Source organism: Aquila chrysaetos, chromosome 3 (assembly GCF_900496995.4).
Source record: "Aquila chrysaetos chrysaetos chromosome 3, bAquChr1.4, whole genome shotgun sequence".
Lineage (NCBI taxonomy): Eukaryota > Metazoa > Chordata > Aves > Accipitriformes > Accipitridae > Aquila > Aquila chrysaetos.
The window spans coordinates 77,332,974-77,357,458 of NC_044006.1; the positions used below are offsets into that span (position 1 = coordinate 77,332,974).

The window sequence follows — 24,485 nt, forward strand, 5'->3', positions numbered from 1 at the left end:
AACACTGCTGTGAATAAAGTCCTGTTATTTGCATTTGTAAAAGGAGCTAAAAGCATCTAGACATGATGCCAGACGCATCATCCCCTGTGTGCACATGGCCAAAGACCTTGCTATTTCCTAAATTCACTAGCTTGATACTTAATCTAGATTTTATTCATGTCTGAAACGCTGCATCTCTCAGTTAAACCAGGCTTATAGTAGGGGAACTTTGATAAGGCAGTTTCACCACTGTGCACAGACTATATCAATAAAAAATAAGCAGTCTTGTCTGTGTAATTATCCTCACAGCTTCTGCTGGCAGAGCTGCACCAGTCAACACTCACACCTTTTCATGCGACCGAACAACACACAGAAAGGGAGAAACAAGCATAAACACAATTCACTGCATCAGCTCATGGTTTGAATCAGTTCCCTCTAGTCCAGTGGTCATGCTTATTCTGGAGGGTAAAATTCTCCATTATATCACCTGCGGCAAGCGTGGAAACCGATCCCACCGCTGCCTGCAGGGTACTCCGAAACAACAGGCTCCGGTCCCTACGGGATAGCATCCCTAAGGGATGGCATCAGAGAGCTTTGGAGCAGGGCAGACGTCCTCTGGGAATGCCTCTAAACAAGGACTGTGGTTGGAGATGATGCAGTTTTGTGGCAACATTTCTTTGGGTGATGAAATGCTCGCACAGCCGACATGCCCACACTTCGCTGCTGAGCGGGACGTGACGATGTGAGTCAGCTGTAATGTGAATGCAGGAGAGGTGCAACCAAAAGCGTCAGAAAGCAAAACTGCAGCTTCTGGGGATGCTGATAACTTTTCCCAGACTACAGTTCATCCCCATTCTCCAAAACAGAAATGTGAAATTACTCTGCGACTTTTCATTTACAATATGGCCCCAGAAAGTCACAGAAATTTGGGCTCTACTGTGAAGAATTTTCATCTGTCCTTTTTCATCCAGTTTCTGCACACCTTAATGTTGCTTAAAATGGTATTGTTTTGTCAGTTCCTCACTTTTCTGTTTGATGGTATCATTAATAACTGGGCAAATATCATAAATATGCATTTTGATGAAAACAATGGTTTTGAAAGGAACTAGACTGTAAATGGCACGGTGAAGCAACTGTCTTTTTGTTCTGTTTCGGTCTAGCATCAAGCACAGCATGATCCCAGTCAATGGCTGTAATCCTTGGCAAGAACAATGATTATTAGGGATTTATAAATTAACAGCAAGTAATGATGAGTAGCAGTTACTAATAGTGCCCCTGTTCATTCTGGAATTTGCTCATCATGCCTGTAATACTGGAATGTATTAATGAAATATTTTGCATTTGCTAGTTGTCTCCCACATGCATGCATCAGCCTTCTCTCTCCCCTTCCTTTTTTTTCAATCTGTATGAGACTCCATTTGTTGGACAGTAAAAGAGGGTGCCTCCTGGGCTTTTGGGGAATTTTGCACTGCTGAACCAGAGAAGAGAAATTAATCTTCTAAGAGGACTTGACAGAGGCAGAGATCTCTGCAGTCCACTGCCATGGTATTTCTGCTATCCTGCATCCTTCCACTCCAATCTGCTGCCTTTGGTGTTTGTGTCGGTGTGTGTGTCCCAAATGACACAACCTGAAGGAAATTTTGGGGATCTCCATAGCCCAACACTATGACTGCTTCAGTAAGACAGGGACTTGAAGATATTTTTCCCTGCAGACGGTTTATTAATATGGTATTGCTACTGCTGATACTTCAGAAATACCCACAGGCAATGGGTAGAATTCAATCCCATTGGGCTGTCCCAGGGCTACTCAGTTTATCCCAAGATCCGCTTTTATGCAAAGAATTACATCACAATTATAAATTTTGCCTCAAAATTGGGGACATGTGCAATGCCCACAAGCTCCACTCTGCAGCAAACACCTCACCTGACCTTACTCCACCATAGCAAACAAGCACGTACTCTATCCACAAGGCCAAAAAATCAGCAGAACATCTTAGGAACCTCCAGGAGGTTGGGGGTTTTTATGGGAATGTAGGAGAAGTTATATATCTGGGACCTTCGACATATCTTCATAAAATTTACTCAAGGTCTGAATCTAGGCAGAAGTTTGCTTTGGATTGCTCTGCTATGGAGACAATAAATCAGCTGTACACACTAAACCTGAATTTTGGCTTCTAAATGTAGTGCTTGGAAGGACTGAGTATTTTTCCTTGCTGACTATGGTGGGTGCTCCAAGCTACATGCCTATACTGTAGGTGTCTGGGTCACATGAGATCATTTCTGTCTCATTTGCACACTGGTGCTGTAACTGTCTTTATGGGGATTGAGCATCCAAAGCTGTTTAGGTGCTGTAGAAACATACCTGTATGTCCTTCCTTGGGAAAAGAGAGTGAACTGACCCCACTCCTATTGGAATCACCAGTGACATTTCAGGCTTGGGTACCCTGTGAGAATAAATAAATCCCACAAACTAACAGCACAGACACATGAGATAGACTGAGGCAATCAAAAAGATAACTATATTATTCTCTGCACACCATAAGCACTTCAAAAACATTTCCCTTCAAGAAATACTTGATTCTCAAAGATGGGCTTTGCACGGACTTACTCTGTGACTGTTCATGGTTTCTTGAAACATCCCGGCATGTTCCAAATATCTTTGTTCCCATTATTTACCAACCCTCAGCATTTACAAATGGCAGTGGAGAGGAATCAGTCGTGGGTTCCACACCTTCTAGAAGGTTTTTTTCTGCAGTTGCTTTGACTGGGATAAAGGTTTGGGGTTTTTTTTCTTATTTTCTTAAAGGTTTCTTTAGTAGGTGATACACTAACATACGGGCAGCCCAGCAGGAGTAAGACATGACTAAGCATCATCAGACAATGAGCTTCTCAAAACTAAAATGTCCAGCAGAAGCATCACTCTCTAAACTTTCAGGTTACTCTGCTCAGATGAGGTGAAACCTCTTATGTACCACAGCTGTGATTTTTCACACTCTGGTGGGAGCAGGGATGGATTGAAGATACATCTGCCTAGATCAGGACAGGAATCCCCAAGGCTGTTATGTTTTCTTAACTCAGAAAAGCACGGCATGACAGACATGCCCTCTTCTTCTGGCCCTACAGCACATCTTTTTCACTTTTTCTACAATGGGAATCTTTTTTGCTGCTGCCTCGTGCTCCAGTGAAGTCTGATCTGCCATCATTAAGACCGAATTTGGTTTGTTCTGTGGACAAGTGAATCCTCATGCGGCTAGAAGGTTTGAAATACAGGACATATGTGAAGAGATATGCCACATAAGCAAAAGGAAAGGGGGTTGCCAAAGGATTTTCAAGTAGTGTCTTTGTTTTTAAGTATCTGTGCATGTGAGTTTGCCTATGAGTGCACCTGGAAGGGGCTCACAAATTTACATGCACAGATTTTCATCCAGACCAACCCTGAGTGTGCGACTGTGATACTGTCACTCTGTCTGGTGTGCCTGATATGGAGTGTGGGCTGAGTTTCTACTCTTATACCTGCTTTACAGAAACTACAGAAAAATACTACTGATGTTTTATTTCTGGCAAACCAGCACAAAATTAGAGTGGTAGACAAAGGTGGTGCTCCATAGGTCTACCTAAACCAAGTGAAGTTATTCAGAAGTTTTGAGCTGGTTTGAAGACACACGGTGAGTTTACACTGGAGTACTTTGTGTTGCACGACCATGGGTTTTGGGGTTGGTTGTTTTTTTAAAAAAATCTGTTACGAGGCTCCAAAAACCCTAGTATCATCAAACTAGAAACTTCATTCCAGAAATGTCAAACCACATCTTGAGAGATTCTATGTGAGTCTGTGTTATCTGTGTGTTTGTGTGCTTACTCCTATGCACCCATTGATTCTTCCTCGTGGGAACAGAAGCACAGCTTAAAATGCTAGTGCTGTCCCAAATGACACACAGTTGCTTCAATTCAGTATAGGTCTACCTACACACATATATACTTTTCTTTCTTCATTTCTCCTGCCTTTTATCTTTGGCATGCATCATAACTCTCCCGTGGCACTTTTATTACAGGAAAGTGAAGGAATTCACAGAACAGCTAGTTCAGAAACACAGGCACTTTTGGATTTATAAATGAAAACATTCATTTTGCTGTTCTGCTGGGCTTTTGACATATTTCAACAACTTCACCAGATAAATGAGAGAAGTGGGATAGATGGACACAGGCTACATAAGAAACTTCAGGGAATCCAAGGAATTTCTATGTTAAATAAAACTGGGAAAAAATAACTATACTGAATCACAAGGCTATTGGTGAATTCATAGCTCACATTGTCTACATTGTGCAGTGTGGTTACATATCTGCATAAACACTCATATACGTATTTAAGATTTGTATCGTATAATCAGATATTATCTACCAGTAAACATGAATTCACAGATATTTTCACATCATTACTCCTTCAAAATCACTGCTGCTACAATCAGATAAAGACACCTCTTTTATCTTGGTGGGGCTTTAGCTTGGTGGGGAGAGGAAGGGGTGAAGTAGTATGCAGGCAAGGTCTATGAATTGACACTCTCTGTGAGCAAATTTGTCGAGCTTACAAGTGGAGTAAGATGAATCTCACCCATAAAAACTCAAAACAGGACTTGCAGAAGATACACATATTTCTGAGCAACAGCTAGAGCATGGGGCAATAGCCTAGAGCATTGCAAATGACAAGGCACACCACTGTTTAGGCCACAGTTCAAATAGCCTATTCCTGAAGCAGTTGTTTAGGGTCATTTTATTCTCAGTGGAGGGAAAAACAGGGTTTCTAAGGGGCAATTAATCTTATCATATGAGCAAAAGCTATGAAAAATCATACGGGTCAGCTAAGAAAAATGAAACCTGAAACCAGTTCTGGGAAAAACTGCAGATTCTCTAGGAAATGACGTTATGGTGGAAATTCATGCTTAAAGTCAGGTGTAATTTTGACAACAGGTTTGGCTGAAAAAAAATAGTTCCACTCACAGGGGAAAATGTTGAAAACGTAAAAATGTTTTATTTCAAAATGATGCAGATGGATGCATTTTGATTTTTCACTCCAAAGCAGCAATCAATTAGTTGAGGTTAAAAAATAGCTTTTAAAGTAATGAATAAGTAAAAAAATGAGCTGAAACGTATCACTAGGGGGCAAAGTATTTTTAATTGACCTCCAGATTAAATTATTGATGTATTTACTTGTTTATTTTCTTGTGGACATCACTGAAAAAATATTACAGTGTTCACTTTCTTTTTGGCTTCCGGATCAAAAAAATCCACACTTCTCCCCCTGATCTAATCCAGGCTTGGGTGGGTTTAAGGAGAGGGTAATGAAATGCCAGTCAATATCTTTGCTCCATCTGAAACCCCTTCTGCACGACTGGGTGTCGCAATGCAAGTTACTGCTGGAATGTACTATGTAATTCTGGCAAGAAGTCAATAGGCTCGAACTCCTCAAATAACCAAACCATGGTACTAAGAAATCAGTGGAGCAGGCAGCAGCCCAGACAGCCAGTCCATTAGCAGCTTAACCACAGCAGATGTAAAGTCACCAAGAAAACTCCCTACGGAGACTCCCAAAGAGCCAGATGCTACTGCTATAAAAAGATCTTCTAGAAACTTGGCATGTCTCCTGCCCGCATTTTTTTTAAAGAAACATTCTCTAGATAGGAGGTTATTTTTTTTTTTAATTTGGGGTTAGGGGTAAGGGAGAGGAGGAGGGGAAGGGAAGGGAAGGGGGAGATATTGCTTATTTATTCCGGTTTGCTTATGAATGAATCTCGTGCTCATGAAAACAAAATTCAGCGATAGCGTGTCCTGAGACACGGAAAGCAATCGGCACAATTCCAGCCTTCTCCTACACACAGGTTTGCTTTTGCACCTCGGACAGACCTGGGGATCCTTCCTCAAAGAGCCCTGCAAATGCACTTGGGGAGAAACACCAGCTCTTATTTCATTCTGTTCTGCTTTCCTGGGCCACTGGTGAGCCCAGTTTGCCCCGTGTGCTGCATTTTGGCAGTCCTCTTGCCTTGCAGTCTTGGCTGGTGCACATCAACTCAGGTGGTTGTGCTTGGCCTGTTGGTCTTTGCCTCTCATGTTGCTCCATCAAAGGACTTAGCTGCTCACTTGCAGCATGACCAGCCCTTCCAGTTTTCCTGAAATAGCTGTGAGCCTCATGTAAGTCCCAGCTGCTGGATTCATGTGATGAGGGGGTTTCAACTGTGATTTTAGTAACAGCAACAACAAAAGCAGTAACAACACCAGTAATAATGTGTAATCCGCATGGTACAGATACCATCTGTGCCAATAAGATAAGCATTGAAGCCTAGGACAGATGGAGACACCAACTCTACAGATATCTGCATTTAGATGGTGAATGCCACCCATATGCCCAGATGAAAGTCCTCACCCGCACCTGTGGATGAGGACAGATGTTGTCTGGAGAACGTATGGAGAAATATTCTGCAAGATTTAGATATATATCTCAAGGTGACCCCTTACTGGAAGTCTGAGTTGAGGAAGAAAGCAGCTGATGGTCCATTGGAGAGATTAGGATTTCTCCTCCACTTAAGCTGCACCTGATGTGGTAACTAAATCTCTTTGAAAAGAAGTCAGAACAAACGACCATGCTTTGATTTTGAGGGAAATGTTGACGGATCTGGCCCTAGACTAGGCCATGTAGGACTCATTTTGTGACGCCAGTAGCGCAAATTAGAGATGAGTTTTGGTGATGGAACAACAGGGGATGGAGGACAAAGAGGAGGTAGTCAGATGGTAACTGCTAGCAGTGAGCCCTCACAGTGCTCCTCAGTTGTATGAGTCCTAGAGCTCAAGGGGTCTTTACTCTGGAGATAACCTTGTAGGAGTATCGCAGAGGACAGGAGACATTCCCAAGAGATTCATTGCACCAGCAGGAAAGGGAGAAAGAACTACATTGTCCAACTTCTGTACACCTTTGAGTCACAACAATATTAGGCTATCATTAGGGTCTAAATATATATTTACACTGTAGGCAAGATGCCTCTGAAATGGTGTTTGCTCCAAGACAAACTAGTCCCTAGGAAAACACAGGAGCCAATGCTGAGAATGGAAGTGGCTGCCCACAAAAGGAGCCCTGAGGGGGGAGATGGACCACTGGTGGGGGCTATTTCTGGTGTCCACCTCTGGTACGCTAGAGCAGACCTAGCTGCTAACCTCACGACCTTATCAATGGCCTGTTCAATGCATGGCTCTGTTCAGGACTGGTGCTTCAGAGGTGGTTTCTTCAGAACCAGTGATTCATGGTGACAATGGTTTTTGCCACTTATTTGCACCTTTGTGTACCATTAACCCAGGCTAGATAGAAGACATTCCTGTCATTATTAGCATCTTTCTACTCCTCCCTCTGCACTAGCTTTTTGAATTTCCTTTAGCATTTTATTGTTATTGCCATCAGCTTGATACTGCATTTAGCTCTCTAACTGCTGATTTTCTATTATGGCTATTCAGTGGTACATTTTGCTACAGCTCATATATTCATGTAATTTGATAGTTTGTGTTCTCTCGTTCATAGCAATTCTTCTCTGTGGGGATGACCTATTCAGTCATCGCTATGGAGTTTGTATCCTGGTATTCCAATGTTCCACTGATTATCTTTCCTCCAGTAAGTTTCCAAGTTGTCTGTTTTAACGATACCTCTTGCTTAAATGGAGTGTTGCATATTCCGATTTCTTGGTATTTCCTAACAAACCGTACCAGCCTCTAGCTTCTCCTTTTTCTGCTCCCAATGGATATATCTTTTTTTTTCTTTTTAAATTATTATTCCCCAGAAAATGAGCCAACTTAATCTGTATGCATTTTCATGCTTCTCAACTTTCCATTGCCTCTACTGAGGTTTTTCCCAACAACATTTATTTCCCATTTCCCCTTCCCTCACACAGACACAGAAACAATGATGAAACCAGGTGACAAAGAATCCCATGTTTTACTACGAAAAGCTGCATGACCAAGATATGTATACTAGAACAATTTCCAGTTTGCATTGGGAAAGACTTTTTACTTGTTTCATAGGTCAGACTGTTGGAATAGGAAGTAATCTTTGTGGAGAAGAGACGCATTTTAGCAAACATTATGTACACGACTGTTTTGCTTTGCTTTTTTTTCTTTTACATCTTATATGTTAATGGTGGTAATGGTGGTATCTTCCAAAGTTGAGAAACATGTGAACAAGGTTGTGTTTGTTGCTGATTGCTGGGCATTCTACTTTTACTGTTTTTCTCTAAAGACTAAGAGTATTGCTTGCATACATGAGATTTATACCACTGGTTTATTTTCTTTTCTCCCTTACTCTCTTACAGCTGTTTTTTACAAATGCAATAAATGCAAAGAGAAGGGTCTAGTTGTTTTGGAAGGAAGAGGGGAGGCAAGGGAAGGATATGGATAAATGATAAATACATTTTTTGATTGATTTAGTCATGAAAAAAATTACTCCCTTTTTCTTCCCTCTCGCTTAACAATTTTGTATTGCTGTTTAAGTTCTATATCAGAAAAAAATTACAACGCCCAGGTGTTCATAGTTCACATTCCAGTTTCTTCAGTTTCCTGAGTGTATTGCATCTCCACAGAGGCTGCCCTCTTCCCATGAAGAAACAAGACAAAACAAACAAAAAAACATTTCTCCAAAAAACTTTAGGGACAGCACATTTTGTAGCTCTGTAATGGGAATCTGGGCTGAAAAATGAGAAGACATTCCATTACATCGAAATCCAAAGCCAGCATCTGGGGTCCTCGGTGCCTATCGTGTCCTAAAAATAAAGTTATTTTTAAGCATTAGAGGAAGAAAGAAGAAACAAACAATGCCACCAGGAACCAGCCTCAGTCATCCTCATGCATCTGTACTCAGCTTATAGGCAGTGAGGCCTGCAGCTGAGTGTCTCTGCACTATGCAAATGCCAGATGACATCAAAGAGCAATCACACAACATGACAAAATATCCTTAGTCAGTCCCAACCCCACAATCTTACACTCCATGTGTAAATGATGGACAAAACATGGGAAGCAGCTATATGGAGAGGCAATATAGCCATGTCAGACATGAAGCCAGGGTAAAGACCCAGCTTTCCAGAAAATCAGTCTAGTTCCTGAGCCACTAGACAGTTTCTCCTACTTCTGTTATCCCTCTATTATCTGTACTCAGTGTCCCACCAGCAACATTTGAGCAGAGGGATTTCTCTTAGCTAACATCTAGATTTCAGGCAGGATTCAGTTCCTGAACCATAAGCATCTGATGCAATTTGAGAGTCCCAGGGCATTCAGAACATTCCCATACAGATGACAAATATGACAAAGTATTTGTGGGAGATTTGTCCTTCTCAACATTGGCAGTTGGACTCGCTGCATCTATGTCCCTTCTTTGGATGAGGTGAATCACTCTGCATGCTCCATCTAACTGGACCTCCTTTAGGTCTGGAAACAGATACCCTGCTTTCATGTAGACACCTACCTGTAGGCACTTTAATCTGATGGGGGCCAAGGAAGACTATGTGAGCCAGTCAAATACTGATGGCATATTTTAGGATTTCACCTACAGTCACATGAGTTCAAGCCACAGGGCTCAATTCACTTCCCCACACCTCAGCACCTAGAGCCACTTGAGATGTCCTAGAGTACCGTGCCTGGCTGCCAACTGCCAGAAGACACTAGTCTGCCATGGGCTCTGCATCCATCCCATCTGTGGCTATGGATCTATGAGACACTTGGGACATCTCAAACAACACCACGAACCTACATGTGGGACACTGAATTGAGCTTCTGTGTACACGTTATGGACTGTCCCTTCAGCTGTACTGCTCTGCTATTGAGCTTATATGTTTAAAGTTAAGTAGGGTGGTTTTGTAACACAAGGTTTGTTTTAGAGAGTAGGTATCTGAACAACTCTCTCAACATCCAGCTTACTCCCAAAGATGTTCTTTCCCAGCATTTTGGGCTGTTTGATCAGCTCCCATGAATGGCTATGCACCCAAGAGATAGGCCATGAGATAAGATGACTCTGCTCATCACACATTCAGTCACTTGGCAGTGGGAGAGTTGTGTTCATTGCCTTCACAGGGGGTCCATGTAGTCCACTGCACATATCCCACAGCCCTGCTCCACACCGCAGTGGTCATTGGACCACGAGTAGGGTATAGTGCTTTCTAGCTATGTGAGAAAGCTTCATGTGTCCTGCTGTCCATCTCTTTCCCACTGAATAGAGTAAGGACTAGATGTGTAGCCAATCTGGGAGTGTTTTCTACAACAATGTCTACTATGAAGGAAGACTAGTTGGCTATAATCCTGCAGAATGCTTGACCAGGGGGTGCTGAAAAAAACAGTGGAAGAGTCACTAACTAAAGATGTAATTGATTACTCTGTGTTATAAATAGTACGTAGCACCTGGGGACAAGCCAGTGGAGAGGCTGTATATAAGAAAAGTCAATACAGAGGAGTCACAACAACTATGCTTAGAAAATAAAGAGAAAAGGAAAGACACAGTTCAGTTCTTATATTGGGATACAGATCTAGCTTTCCTCCAGCATATGGGAATGGCCAAGAAACACGAGCCACTACTTTATTTTTGGACTCAGATCCAGATTCCCACTGATTTCAAATTCAGTGCTTTGGGATTTGCTTGTTCTGTGCTCTATGGCAAAGGGCCATCACACTTTCAAGGGTAAAGACTGCATTTGTCTTTCCCTAAACATGCCAACAGCAACACAGCAGGGAGTGGAGGATGCCACCCCTGAATGATGCCCATCATGGCTCATTGGCAAATTAGTGGCACATTGGTTCTCTGTGAGTCAGGAGCTCTCAGCTCCCTTTCCAAACCTATCACAAGCAAAAACACTCTTGCTGGCTCCTATGCTGCAGCTCCCAGCCCTGTGCCAGCTTTACAGCTTACCACTGCTCACTTGTCTTCTTCAGTGGCTGACATTGCTTTAGGTGACTAGAAAGACTTTTGGCATCAGAATGGGAATTTCCATGTCAGTGGGTTTAGGATAGAATTAAGGATTGAAACATCTCTAAACAACAAGGAAAGATCATGCTAGCGGTGAAATTACCCACTATGGCTGTGGACCAGCCCAGATCTTTGGAATCAAATACTGGGAGCCAGTGTTGGAAAACTGAATGTTCAGAGAAGATAAATGCCTTTAAGAAAAGAAGACTGGACCATAATAAGAAAAGAAACCCAGCCATCTTTTTTAGTCAGTTTACATTTTGTTCAGTTATGTCTTGGAACAAAAGGCCCAAAAACCTGGAAGTGACTCCTACTTAACTCCCTCCCTGGGGTGCGAGTGAACATAATCCAAAGTCACCACACAACAGACAGGTCTTGGTGGGCTGTGATAATGTCAGCTCTAAAAGCAAAACAAAGTCAGGCCTGGTCAGGACAGAGTAGAAAAATAAACCAAAGCAGAAGAAAAAAAACCAAACCAAAACAAACCAACAAAACCCAAAAACAGAACAAATCTGAAAGAAGCCACTGCTTTTCCCAGTTTGTCAGATACTTTGCAGAATAGATGGAGTTGGCTAACTCTTAGGTCAGACCTTCCCCAAGAGCTGAACAGAGATAAAAAATGGTGAATGCCAGTTGAAAAAAGCAGGCACCTTTTCCAGGAATACAAAAATAAACGATGATCAGGAAATACTGGAAATAAAGTTCAGCTCATTTGCAATGGTGAGACAGAGACACCATTAATGGTACTGTGGTTTGGAGAACATCACTGAATAAAACCAGAAGATTTGCCGGACAAAGCTCATGTCTTTTCCTGGAAAACCAACCCATTTGCCAGGAGATGTTGGGAGCCAGATTTATGGAAGGCCAATAATTATCCTCCTAGTGTAGGTTCAGCAACAAAAGCTTGCATTACTCCTTCTTATCTACTTTTCCTTGTACTTTTTCCCCACTCTTTCTCTAGTCAGCTCCATTCTATCTCCTCGCCTTTTTAGGAGAAGTCGAAAAGCAGGGACTTGTACATGGACATGAAAAATATGCATCCTTTGAAGTTTCCAGTCAATCATAAAGGAATGAGCACTTGTTCTTTGGCAATCAAATCCTTTTACGATATATTGCATTGGACTTCTAAAATAAAGGTGTCCAGATTTACCAGACAATTGCAGAAAGGTCATTGATTTTCTGTGCACTTGATAGGATGAAGATAACATTTTACTCATTCTTGTCCTACTTCCGTGTACAGCATGCTGAAAATATTCATTCTCTTTTATTAGTCACACATTCTTCAAGCCTGTCTATCTCAGATGCCAAAACCAAAATAATAGGGTATGCAAGGAGGAGAGAAAAGACTCACCTGGCATTCAGTTAGCCATGATGTGTTTCACAAAAGCTGGAAACAAGAGAAAGAGAAGGGTCATTTATCAATTCCTTTTCACCGAACTCAGTAACATCCTGGATATCTCAGTTTGGTTGTTATTTAAATTCACTCTTCTTGCTTCCTCTGATGCAATGAAGACAACACCGCTTTGTAAATAAGGTTCCAGATATCAGGCGCTAAATGCTTTGTAAGTCCTTAAGATAATATATGCAGTGCAGTGTAGCCAGCAGTCTAGGTAGCCAGTAGAAATGAACACACACATCAGTCAGTCCATAGCTTGCTTAATCCCTTACCCCTGGCTGCCATACGGAACTGGCTTTCCAAAGTATACAGCCATGAGAAACTCCAGGTCCTCACCCTGCAAGGCTTCCAAGACTTCGGCACATTTGTACTAAGTCAGGGGACACTGAAGGTGTCTCTGGAGTGAACCTCCAGAATCCACAGAAGGTCACCAAGTCAGGTAACCTGACTATATCTCTCCAGTGAACTCAGGTTTACGAACAAACATGGTATTTCAAAGTCAAATTAAGCTTTTGTTTCAAAAAGGGTTGGGGTTCCATTTTTCTCCATTTAAAAAAGCATTCATTATATATAATTTTGAAATTCAAAAGGAAAAGGAAAAATACATTTTGCAGTAAGGAAATATATTTTCCTTCCCAATAATACCCCCATGCTATGAATTTCTGTGAATTCAGCATAAGTTCACGAGTCGTTTGGGTTGGCTAAATCTACAGATTTCTACCAATAAACTACTTGTAAAAGTTTCTCTGAGGTCAGATCACTGGTGTTTGTAGATAGGAGACCACCAACGCAAATATTCATAAAAGGCTCAGTGAATACTACAGACTAGCTGAATCACCATCATACAATGTCAGTCACCAGTTAACCTGAAGAAGGACTCAGCTGTGTATGAAAGCTTGTGTTCATGATCCCTGCTAAAATATTGTGGTTTTACTGAACAGCCTAAAGCATGTAGGCTTACTAGATGCAGGAGAGAACCATGGTCCACGAACTCGTGACCAAATCATTTTATTCTGGCTTTCTACAATAGCAATGAAATACAATGGAAGGCCTTGTAGGATTATTGGGACACCAAAGACGATGCTGAGGATAACATTTTTTTGCTGAGTTTTTGAAGGAAAATTTAGTGATTTTCTGTAAGGAAGTCTCAAAAGGGATGTATATCTCTTTTTGAGAGGGTAAAGAACTGTGGGAGCAGGTAGAAAAAAATATTTTTCAAAAAAAGGCAAACAAAATAAGAATATACAGCCCCACCTCCTGAAAGGGCCGTGACCATTCAGCTATGGAAAATAGAAGTAACCTTCAACAGATAGGGTATATCAGATGAATTACAGAATCTGAATTGGTCTAAAATTTGGGAAAGAACACATCCTGCCCTAGATCTTCCATAGATTTAAACTTTCTCAGGATAATTGCAACAAAGCCTTCAAGCACGAGCACTGCTCAGACTGGAGTGGTCATACCTACCTTCATAGTTAATACAGCCATTGGCATCTTCCTGACCAGCCATTAGCTTATCAACTTCCTCTTCAGTCAACCTCTCACCTGGGTGGAAAGCAAAATGCCTGTTCAGTACCTTTTTTTAAGAATTTATGAAGCACAGTTCAAAGAAGCAAAGAATAAAAAAGAGAGTGAGAGTGAAGAGGGGATTTTCTCTTCGGTTTAATTTGTGGTGCTGACTGCTAGGAAAGCTACTTTTGTACTTGCAAACTGAGAAAATTTGATCTGAAAACCAGAAAGACAGAGTAAATATGGAAACCCACATGATATCATGTTCACATACTCATTCTTCTAAGAATAAGCTTTCACTAAGTGCCAAATCTTGAAGGCTTTAGTCACTTTTTAACCAAGTCGTCACGAAGAAAACTCTTACTAAAGTCACCATCTAGTTTGCCTCTGAGTTTGAGGTTCAGGAAGATTCCAAGGTCAAACTTAGGATCTCTGTTTCGGATCAGAGAACCATTCATTTTAATTTAGTTATCTAAATATCACATGTCTATTTGCCTATAAAGCTTCATTTTGGTTAAGCAGGGATGAACCCAATCCATCCCCTTATTCTGATATTAGGCACTGATTTTAGGATGTTGTCAAATGAGTTCCAGAAAAGTAAACAAGAAATTTGAGGGTGATTTCAGCTGAAATCATAGAAATTAAAATAAAATAAAATAAAATACATTGGGTGTGATGTGCTATTCATGTTGTTCCACTTTTCCATCACTGAGTTCTGGCACACAGGAACAAGTCCTCAGCTGATGTAAACCTGGAAAATTCAACCGATTTTTTGAAAATTGAACAGAAAAGCATGCTAATTTACAGAATATTTGGCTGTGCCTAGCATTTGGTTGGCATTTAGAGATGCCACTCTAAACAGAACTGTCAGTTCTTAAGATTGAAATACTTCCTATCGGTGCTTGAAAAATCAGACATTGCCACATTGTTCTCGGTTACTGGAAAGAGAAGGGTAAGTGCAAAAGTACACTGCCCACAGTGGTTTCTTTGTCCCAGGTAAGGTTAGACAGGGCACCAGTCCTGACTCTGTGGGGTTTTTTTTGTCATCACTGAATTTGGTCCCCAAACTGATCCGATAGCATCAGTGATAAAAAGGAAAATAGCATTGCTTTCTTTTCTTATTCCCTGTGTCATTCATAGACATGGATATGTCATTGAATGAAAACCCCTGGGCATTAAAGGTTTGGCTTCTTGAATTGATGTCCCAGGTCAAAACCCATCATTGGAATCCTTTGGTCTAAATCAAATCTCTTTTGTAAAGCTTCATCCTTTTTGAAAATAGTGGACAAACACTAGTGGAAAAGGCTGATGTTGAGAAACGCTTATTGGATTCAGATGACAACATGGCAGTGCCTTCTAATCCAAATTGGAAACCTGTCATTAAGTTACAGACAAATTTTCTGTCCTGCACTCATTCAGTTGTCATCACTCTCTGTGAAAAACTGAGCTTCTGAAGTAAAAATTTGAGAGGACAAATATTTATCCCTCCTGTAAAAACAGGAGCTTTTGATTTCGGAGACACTTCTGTTAAAGAGATGACTAACTGATAAAGAAGTGCTTCATCTTAAAACTTTTCTTGAAGGTGCAGAAAGATGGAGACAAATATTGAAGGAATTGATGAGATTTCCAATGTTTGGATAATTTTATGGTGATAGAAATATAATATTTACTGGAGAAATAAAACGCTGGAACAAAGAAGGAAGGAAGAAAGGAAGGCAGGCAGGCAAATGTTTGAGCTGTAGATCAGTGATTTTTAGCTTCATTATTAAAGAAATTTTTTTTAGCCTTTATAACTGAGGACAATGTGATAGCTGCAGTCTTGCCCAGTCGTTTTCTCCATAAAGGTTACCCATAATAATACAAGCTGTATGAGAAAGACCTCAGTGATGAAGTTGCATGAGGGAAGGTTCACCTTACCCAGTGTAGCCAAAACGTGGCGGAGTTCAGCCCCCATCACTGTTCCATTTCCCTCCTTGTCGAACACACGCAGACCCTCCACAAAGTCCTCATAGGTGCCTGTGTCTTTCGTCTTGGCAATATGCTGGAGCATGGGCAGGAAAGTCTCAAAGTCAATCATCTTGGAGTTCATGTCTACAAAGACACAGATAGAAATGAAAGTTTTGGTGGATCCTGGAAGAGTTGAGGACTAATCATGGGGTATCCACCATGGGTAGGTGATGAGGGTAGAAGAACTGTGGCAATAAATGCCAGCTAAAGGGGAGAGAAGAGCATAGAAATATCATAAGTACAGATGGAAGAATGGACAGTCAGAGTGGGAAAGAGGTGTGGCAAAGAGACAAATATGAGTTTTTAATAGATAGATAGATAGATATCTCCTAGTATCTGACATACACAAACATCAAGGAAAAAAAATACTGTTAGACTCCCAAGGCTGTTTCATGCAACATAAAAGTATGAAACTAAGCAGAAGACAGTAAGAGAAGCTCATTCTGAATACAAAATCAGCTTTGCTTTGCAGTTCTATAACACAGAGGTGTTTAAAACCATACTGGGAGAGGAGCTTCAGAGCAAATAGGCAGGTCCGGGGCTGTGTATCCTATTTTCCTGTTTCTTTGCCTAAGAGCATTAGAGGGCATTTTGTTCCCATATGACTCTTTGTCCTACCTGCCACTGTGTCATTGCAATATCCTGACATATCATAGTTATTGAATTTTTGAGGGCCTAATTGTCAGTTCCACCTCAGTGGAAGGAAAGGACAGAAGTAATCTAGAAAATGCCTGAATGTAGATAATGGTCAGAGAGAGATTTCCTTTGTTCTGAAGAGATATCCAGTGTATGGTAAACGTTGAAGGGAGATATTACTGCAATCATTACAGACCTAACACATACTTTTGTAGAACAAGCTGTGTCCTCACAATCAGTCTATCCCTTTGTTTCTTTGGATGTCTTCAACATGTCTGCGTTTTTAGTAAACACATGTGAATGCCTGTCATCAAAGCAATTTTAAAAGGTGAAAACTTGTCATTGTAAAACACATTGACGCACAGGGCCATTAAATTTATTCATTCTCCTAGATTTGAGACAATTATATTGACTGCAAGATCACTTTTTTCCTCATTTACTTTTCTGCTAGTGATTTGCAGAGGCTGTTCCACATCCTTTGTTATTTCACAATTAATCTTTCCATCAGAAAATGGAGACCTCATCTGTTTCATGAATAATTCTTAGAGTGATCTCTTTCAAAACAAACACAGAGGAGGACACCAACCTTCCGGTTTGGGTCTGCCAAGCACTTTCATGACCTCAGCCTGGGTTGGATTTTGCCCCAAAGCTCTCAGGACATCTCCACACTGTGCATATGTGATTTTCATCTCAGATTTAGGAGTCCGGTCGAAAAGTGAGAACGCTTCCTTAAATTCTGGAAGAAAAAAAGATAAAAAGAAAAGCATGCCATAGTCCCCCAGAAAAAGTCAAAGCAAGCCTAGACCTTCTGCCTAACTAACTCTGCCTGACCCTTTTATTTTGCAGTTTGGGAACAAGTTTGATGAGCTCTGTTGTTGCTGTTATCTGCATTGTTTGTGTTCCACCTCCCCTGCATTTTCCGGTTCAATCAGGGAACAGAATCCGAGAGGTCAAGTGCTCTTCTCATGGTATTTCCGTCTCAGCTATCATTGGGAAGTGCAGAAAACCTTATAGAAATGGTTGGCCTTGAGAGCTTTCCAGCTCATCAGGAGCACTCGGGATGGCACAGAATTCAATAGCAGTTCTACTCGTTAGCTAACTGGATTCAGCATTGTACACTTAGAGAGCGCTGACACAGCCCACTGAGATAAAGGAGCACCTCTATTAGCGGGTAACAAGATACGCCATGATAACCTACTGGAATTATCACACAACAAGCAGTCGATTGGTGGGGGAGGGTGAAGGTATATGGAAAACCTTATAATTGATAAATTGTTGGATTTAACAGTGTCAAGGAGCAGATCCAGAAGAATCCTCTGATTTTTGTTTTTTCTAGCACCCAGTCCAATTGCATCTGGAGAAGTAAGGTTTGGTATGCCATCAGCTACCGCTAGCAGGCCAGATCTCGTGTGGCGATGCAATCGTTCCCTCCAGTGGTTTCACATCTGCCTGCTTTCCCCTGTGCACCCATGCAGAGCCCTTCCCCTCGCAAGAGAGCCAGCTCCCCTCTACTACACCTTGTGAACAGATCCTCATGTCTTCTCTTTAACTCTGACCGAAGAGCAAGTCCCTTACCACTGTGAGCAGCAATATCTTGACAAAGGCATTCCCATGGAAGAGGCTCCCTGTTCTTCCACTAATTACATGTAGATGTGGTACTTAGGGACAGGGCTTAGTGGTGGACTTGGCAGTGTCTTTAACAGTTTGACTCAATCATGTTAAAGGTCTTCTCCAACCTAAATGATTCTATGATTCTATGGTTCTAATTAATGGGGTCAATGCAGGATCCCAGGGTTTCCCCAGAGACAGTAGTTACTCAGGTTCGCCTCTCCCTGTTGGAGTTGCAGACACATTGCAGAGACAGAGGAACATCTCAGGGTGCAAGCAACAGTAGTAGGCTGTTATCCTTTACTGAACACACTGTATAGTGCACGGTCTATGAGGGATCACAAATATCCCTTTGGCTTTAAAGCTGTGAATCCCTGAATCTGCCCCTTGTCCTGCTGTTACTCTTCTGTATATGTTTCCCTCCCACTCTCCGAACACAGCGAGGCTATCTTTTTTTCCCTAGGTCCTGACTCAATCAGCCATTCAGCCATGCACTCTGCATGCCATGTTTTCTCCACCTTTCCCTTCTCATCTCCTCCTCCTCCTCATTATTCCACCTCCCTCTTTTTTCTTTCTTCTCCTTTGCTTCGTTCCCTCTCTCCTTCCTTCTTCTAGTGTTGCTGGGTTTGCCTCTCCTCCTTTCTCCCTCCCTTTTCGTTTTTATCATTCCACTCATCTTACTCGTTTCCTTCTTCATCCAACACTTTCAAACAGCAATGCATTTTCTCATTTTGGACTAATTAATGGTCCCCTTGGTTTCTTCTTTGCATTCTCCTCTTCGCTCTCTCTTTCTTTCTCTCCCTGCCTCTCTCTCCTGGATCTTTGCCTCCTCCGTGACCGGCCGGAGCCCAGGTCCCATTGGCAGCCCTCACTCCAGCAGAGGGCAATGGTGGATTTTCATGGGCTCCTTGCTGACAGTGGAAGGGGGCCAGAGCCCCCCTCCCAGCTCTGTCCTTTCCTGGGGAACTCAGCAGCTGAGGTGGGGGAGAAATACACCCACCTCCCTGCGCTACTCATCCACCTGCCCCTTACCTCTCTCCTGAGACCAACTGCCTGAGCACGCTTCGCACCACCCCCTAAAGGTTCAGAATTCATCATAGTTACTGACAGCTCACATTTCTCTCTCTTTTTTTAATTTTTTTTTAAATTTAATTTAAAATTAGATGTAACTGCCTCTCACCAGAGCGTTGGCCCATGGGTTTGGAAACCCCATATTGTCAATATACAGAAGCAGCCTTTTTTTTTTTTTTTTTTTTTTGCATTTGCATTTGCATTTGCATTTTCTGGCTTAATGCACATTTCCATCAAAGCAGTGAAAGCAGCATGGCTATGGTCTCCTTTGTCCTCCTGCTAGCCATTAAACCACTGGCAGGAGCAGTGTATATTTTCATATGCCTAATTGCTACCTATCTTCTCATCTTGAATAGCTCATATTCTTCTCTTTTCAGCAATTTAGGGGACTGAAGAGGCAAGGAATCCAGTTTCATAAATACACATTGCCACAACCAATGAATTTCACTCACAGTTGACGCAGGAGGATGTATAAAGATGGGTGTGTTACATATGGCTTCACCCACAGACCATTCTTCTGAGAGTAACATTTTGGGGGCTAACATAATAACATAATAATGAATCGTTGTAGGGAAGTAAGCCTGGTGCAGCAAAGTCTTTTCCATAGCAAGAGGAAGAGATTCAGAGTATCCTAGAAGACAGAGCTGGAAAAGACCTTGAGATGCTGCGTTGTCTGTTTCTTGTCCACCACCTCAATTTGGAATCAGCTGCCAGAAAACCAGTTGGGGTCAATGGTGATAGACTGACAGCCAGTAATATCTAACACATAGGATGGATTTCCTATTGACTTAGATTCAGCTGACAAGTGGGGAAGCATCTAGTCTCACTGAGACACCTAGCTCCTCATCTGATCAACAGAGAGAGAAAGAGGTGATTATTACACATTCGAGGTCTATTATTTTTACAAACACATATAAAGGTATGACAGGTGACCTTGACCTCCTGATGACTTCCTGAAAGAGGAAATTTGATAAAATTAACAGTGCAGTGTGGAGCTGAAAATGAACCCAGAACAAAACAAGTGCAACTGAAACACAGAAGAAAGGGACAGATGGCAATCTTGGAAGCTTCAGAGAATATGAGGAGAAAATGAGGAGAAAACAAATCAAAAAGATGTATTCTAGAGCTCCTGTAAGTCCCAACTCTCAAGTCGTGCCAACAGCCAGTATAACAGCTATAAATCATGGCAAGTGGTGCTTGCTTTCTAACCTGTGCATTTAAAACAAAAGAAAAAAGTCCCAAGCACTGGAATACTGATTGTCCACTTTCTTAAACTGGTGGCACACTTCTTGGTAAGGTTTTGACATGTGCAAACTAGTCTAGAGGACAGCGCATGCCAGGGACAGTCCAGGGAGAACTGTGGACCATGCTGTAGATATAATTCTACATCTGAAGCATCTAAGCTCTACCTAGGAGTAAATACCTATGTAACAACTATCAACCTGCCTACCTACTCACCTATGAATCTAAGAACTTCCTAAAGGTCAGGTGAAGGAGAGGAGAGGAGAAAAAAAAAAAAGAACCAGAAGACACCAGGATAAAAGGAATTGAGGAGCTGACTGATGAGCAGTGATCAGTCCCCAGGTGATGTTCAGGCCATTAGGCACTCCTGCCACAACTCCTGGCAGAACCTATGAACCAACTGTGGGATTAATCTTGAGCGGATTTAGTGTTTCTCCCCCGTGCTAGCACACAGCATAACTCTGTTATGCTGTTGTAGCTGACATGGAGGTCTCATAACCTTTCTTACACAGATTATGTTATCTGCTTCCTGCCGCATGGCTTTCCCTTTGGTATTTCAAGGCCATCCTATTCACAAGTCCCAGATTCCCAGTTTTGCACTGTGTATGCAGTGAGTACAGCTAGTCCAGAAGGGAGCAGGCGCTGCTGTAAAGAAAGAAAATGCAACTTTCTGTTTCTAGAGATGGTCTACATCTTCTCTAGACCCCCTATGTTTCATGGCAGCTCTGGAGTTGCTCCAAATTTGCCATTTCCTAGCCATTCCAATAGGCTGATGGCAAGACAAGCATCCCTTTTTTTCTGAATAGGCCTTTTCTTTTCCCATTCTCTGATATAGTCTCTAGAGCTAGTTCTCCTCAGGGAGAGATAAAACAAGGCATGGAAACTAGGTGGGTCCTATCCAATCCCCAAAACATTAGCTGATGAGATCCAGCTGTTATGTGCTGCTGTAATAGTTCAAAGGTTTGTGGCTCAGAACTGTGCTTGTCGTACGGTTCTCCCATGACTTTGGGACTGGAAAAGGGGCAGGTTCCCAGAAATTAGCAGTTGTCTGCAAACATATGTTACTTTTGACCTGTTGTTAGAAAATAGAAACTAAAGGCATTAACGGGGACTTGAAAATCCCAAGGTAATGTTGGAAGTCTGTGGCAAAGCCTCAGTCACTAAGGCATTATTGCATTTGGTTCCAGTTCAGGAAATCCTTCTTTCCGTATCAATCCTCTCTGAATCAGCCTGACTGGATAGTCCGTGATTTTTTTTTTTTCATCTAATTAACCCATTTTCTGATACCATCTTTCACAGGCTGTACCAAGTTCTGCCAAGTGTTTAAAGACCAAAGCAAAATTCTGCCAGATGTTTGACTCCATCTATCAATTATCCCTTTAAGTAAAAAGCAGGCTGGTAGAAGAGGAAAAAGGGGACAGCTGCAGTGATGGTGTTCCCAGGACTTCATGCATGAGGTTTCAGTATCAGTTTCTTGGGCTGGGACAAGGGTTTCAGAAACTGATGCTGATGTTTTGCTTTGAAAGAAAAAAATTGCCTTTGCTGTCGTTATTTGCTGGTTTCTGGAGAGCTGTCACAAAACTGTAACACATTAAATTCTGAGTGAATACAGGGAAAAGTTCTCAAAAGCAGAGTTGGGAGACTTTCTCTTCGAAGGATTGATATTTTGTTACTGGGTTTTCTTAAAGAAAGAATATATATTTGGACTGAGGATTTGGAAGGGGGGGAAGGGGGGGGGGTATTTTTTTGGTTTTGCCTCATTGGCAGAGAACCTGATGTTTTCTTTAATGAAATAAGTACCTAACCATGCATAGTGCCTGACCTTCCCCCTTTTCTCTTGACCAACTCAACAGAGGATTTGGAGGAGGGATGGAGCAGGAGCAAAGCCATGAATTAAAGCACAGCCTTCTCAAGGGAGTGTCAATACCACACCCGTCTTCACCCCAGCACTTGCCAGCACCTCCCAGTGACAGCATTTACTATGCGCAGAAAAGAAACATGTCTTCCTCACCTTCGATCTGATCGGGGGTGAATTCAACCTGGAAAAGACAAAGAATAAAAGCCAGATAAAAACAGAAAACTGAAGCAAATAAGAGCAGCACTGTGTTAGTCTCTGTGTTCTGCCTGCTTGTGAGGTCCATGAAGGAGACTGACTCATAAATCCAAGAAAATAATTTTATAGAGCTTGTAGATTCTTCTTCTTTCCTCCTCTGCCTTCCTTTATCAACCAGTCCCACCTTTAGGATCCTCTGCCCCTCCCACGTGGCTGCAGATGCCCTTTGTCCATTCTTCTGCTGCTCCTGTGTTCCTGCTGTAGTCTTTTTTCCCTATCCCCAGTGACTCCCCAGAGGGAGGATGATGTCCTTTCTAGAGATGATTACGGTAGCACCATGGTAAATCCCAGACTACTTCACTGAAAGGGTTTTATCTGCAGACAGATGGGGATCTACTATCCATAGTCTTTTCCAGCAGAAGAACTAGGGGGTATCAAGTGAAGCTGGTGTGAATCAGGCTCAAAGGAATGTGAAGGAAATGGTTCTTTGCTCTTACAGCTGCATTGTGAAAAGCTGGTCATGGGACACTGTGGATGCTCACAGTCTACATGTGTGTAAAGGGTGACAGGACCAATTCCTAGAAAAGAAATCAATTTCTGTACGTTACCAAATGTACAGAAATACTTAGCTTAGGAAGTCTCTGCTTGAGGTTTAGGAGAGTGTTTTGGGAGAGTTTTGCCCAGTTCTTGTACCTTTTCCTAAAGCATCCTCTAATAACCATGGCTGGACCATATTGGACAGCTCTCCGGACCTTGCTCTAAGAGCCATCTGTCTCTTGTTTTTTCATCACTTCATATTTCCTCCTGTTGCCTAAGTTTTAGGGTTGTCCCACTCCCTACTTCTCCACGGCATTGCCCTCTTGCAGGATTCCAAAAATGCTCCAAGATGCCCACAGGCTGCTGCTGAGCTCAAATGCAAAAGAAGGAAACACAATGTCAGAATGTGAGGTCCAAGCTTCTGCATGAGCAGGCACACGTCAGCAATGTGAATTTACAGCAGAATTTACACCTGCCTCTTAGGAAAAACCAACAGGATGGGCATCTCTGCTGATAGGGGCATTTCTGAAGTGCAGGAAGACTGGCAGATTGCCCTAATGGTGAATACATAAATAAAGAGAAACCATATTTTGATATGCATAAACATTCAAATGCACACATGCAAAACATGTAGTTGGGACAGACCTAACAGTCCTGTGGACATATACGACCCGTTACCCCCCAATATATGCACAACCTCACACATTTTGCATCAAATTTTCCTTATGAAGCTGACCACCTCTCATTGCTTAATATCATATTTTTTTCCGTGGTAGCAAAGTAGCCAAGTGGAGCAAAGGCATAGTGAGAGCCTCAAACACAAACTCCTTGTTTCATTGTTTCAAGGAGAAATACAACATGACACATCTCTTCATCATCTAGTTGGGATTTTCATGCTATTAAAGGGTGGAGCTGTTGTAATTCCTCAGCTCTCCAGCCAGGATGTCTGTGATATGGCACAGCATGACAACACCAACCTCCTTCTTCCACCCAGGGCTTGGTGGACAGCTCCCAGACGCTTTTCTGTCTCCAGATACCCCAAGCAGCACAAGGAGCCCTAGCATTCATAGGACACAATGAGAGCCTACAGGGCAGATACAGACAATTCAAAACTCATTCTACTCATGCTTTCAGGTGTTTCATTGTAGTCCAGCTCCTGGCACATATTAGCAGTATATCTCGGTCATGCCATGTGGCTCCACAGTACCCTGCAAAAATTCATTCTAGAGTCCCTCTTTTGCCAATGTAGCTATTCCCTGGCAATTTTGGACCTTTCCATCACCAACCTCCCAAGAAAGTACCATCTTCTAACTGAAAGTTGTTTGTGCATGTGTTAGAGGATTTTGCAATAATAGTCATTACTATTAGAGTTTCCATTTTTTTAGACTGGAAAACAAGGTCATTGAAAGAGGATTTCACTCTCCAGCAGAAAGTTAAAGGACTCATCCCATCCCCTCTTCACAGAACTCTGT

At 42.0% G+C, this 24,485-nt stretch overlaps 1 protein-coding gene across 2 annotated transcripts in view; it reads right to left on the bottom strand.

The window, feature by feature from the left end:
- Positions 1-7,926: 7,926 nt before the first annotated feature.
- The window catches only part of MYL3 (myosin light chain 3), a 36,578-nt gene continuing 20,019 nt past the window's right edge, over positions 7,927-24,485 (bottom strand). For both annotated transcript variants that reach the window (XM_030010455.1, XM_030010456.1), the window contains exons 3-8: positions 22,435-22,462; positions 17,089-17,238; positions 15,777-15,950; positions 13,818-13,895; positions 12,306-12,341; positions 7,927-8,765 (exon numbers count right to left, since the gene is read on the bottom strand). In XM_030010455.1, the coding sequence (XP_029866315.1) occupies positions 12,313-12,341; positions 13,818-13,895; positions 15,777-15,950; positions 17,089-17,238; positions 22,435-22,462 (459 nt within the window). In that variant the 3' untranslated portion in view covers positions 7,927-8,765; positions 12,306-12,312. The remainder of the gene's footprint in view (positions 8,766-12,305; positions 12,342-13,817; positions 13,896-15,776; positions 15,951-17,088; positions 17,239-22,434; positions 22,463-24,485) is intronic.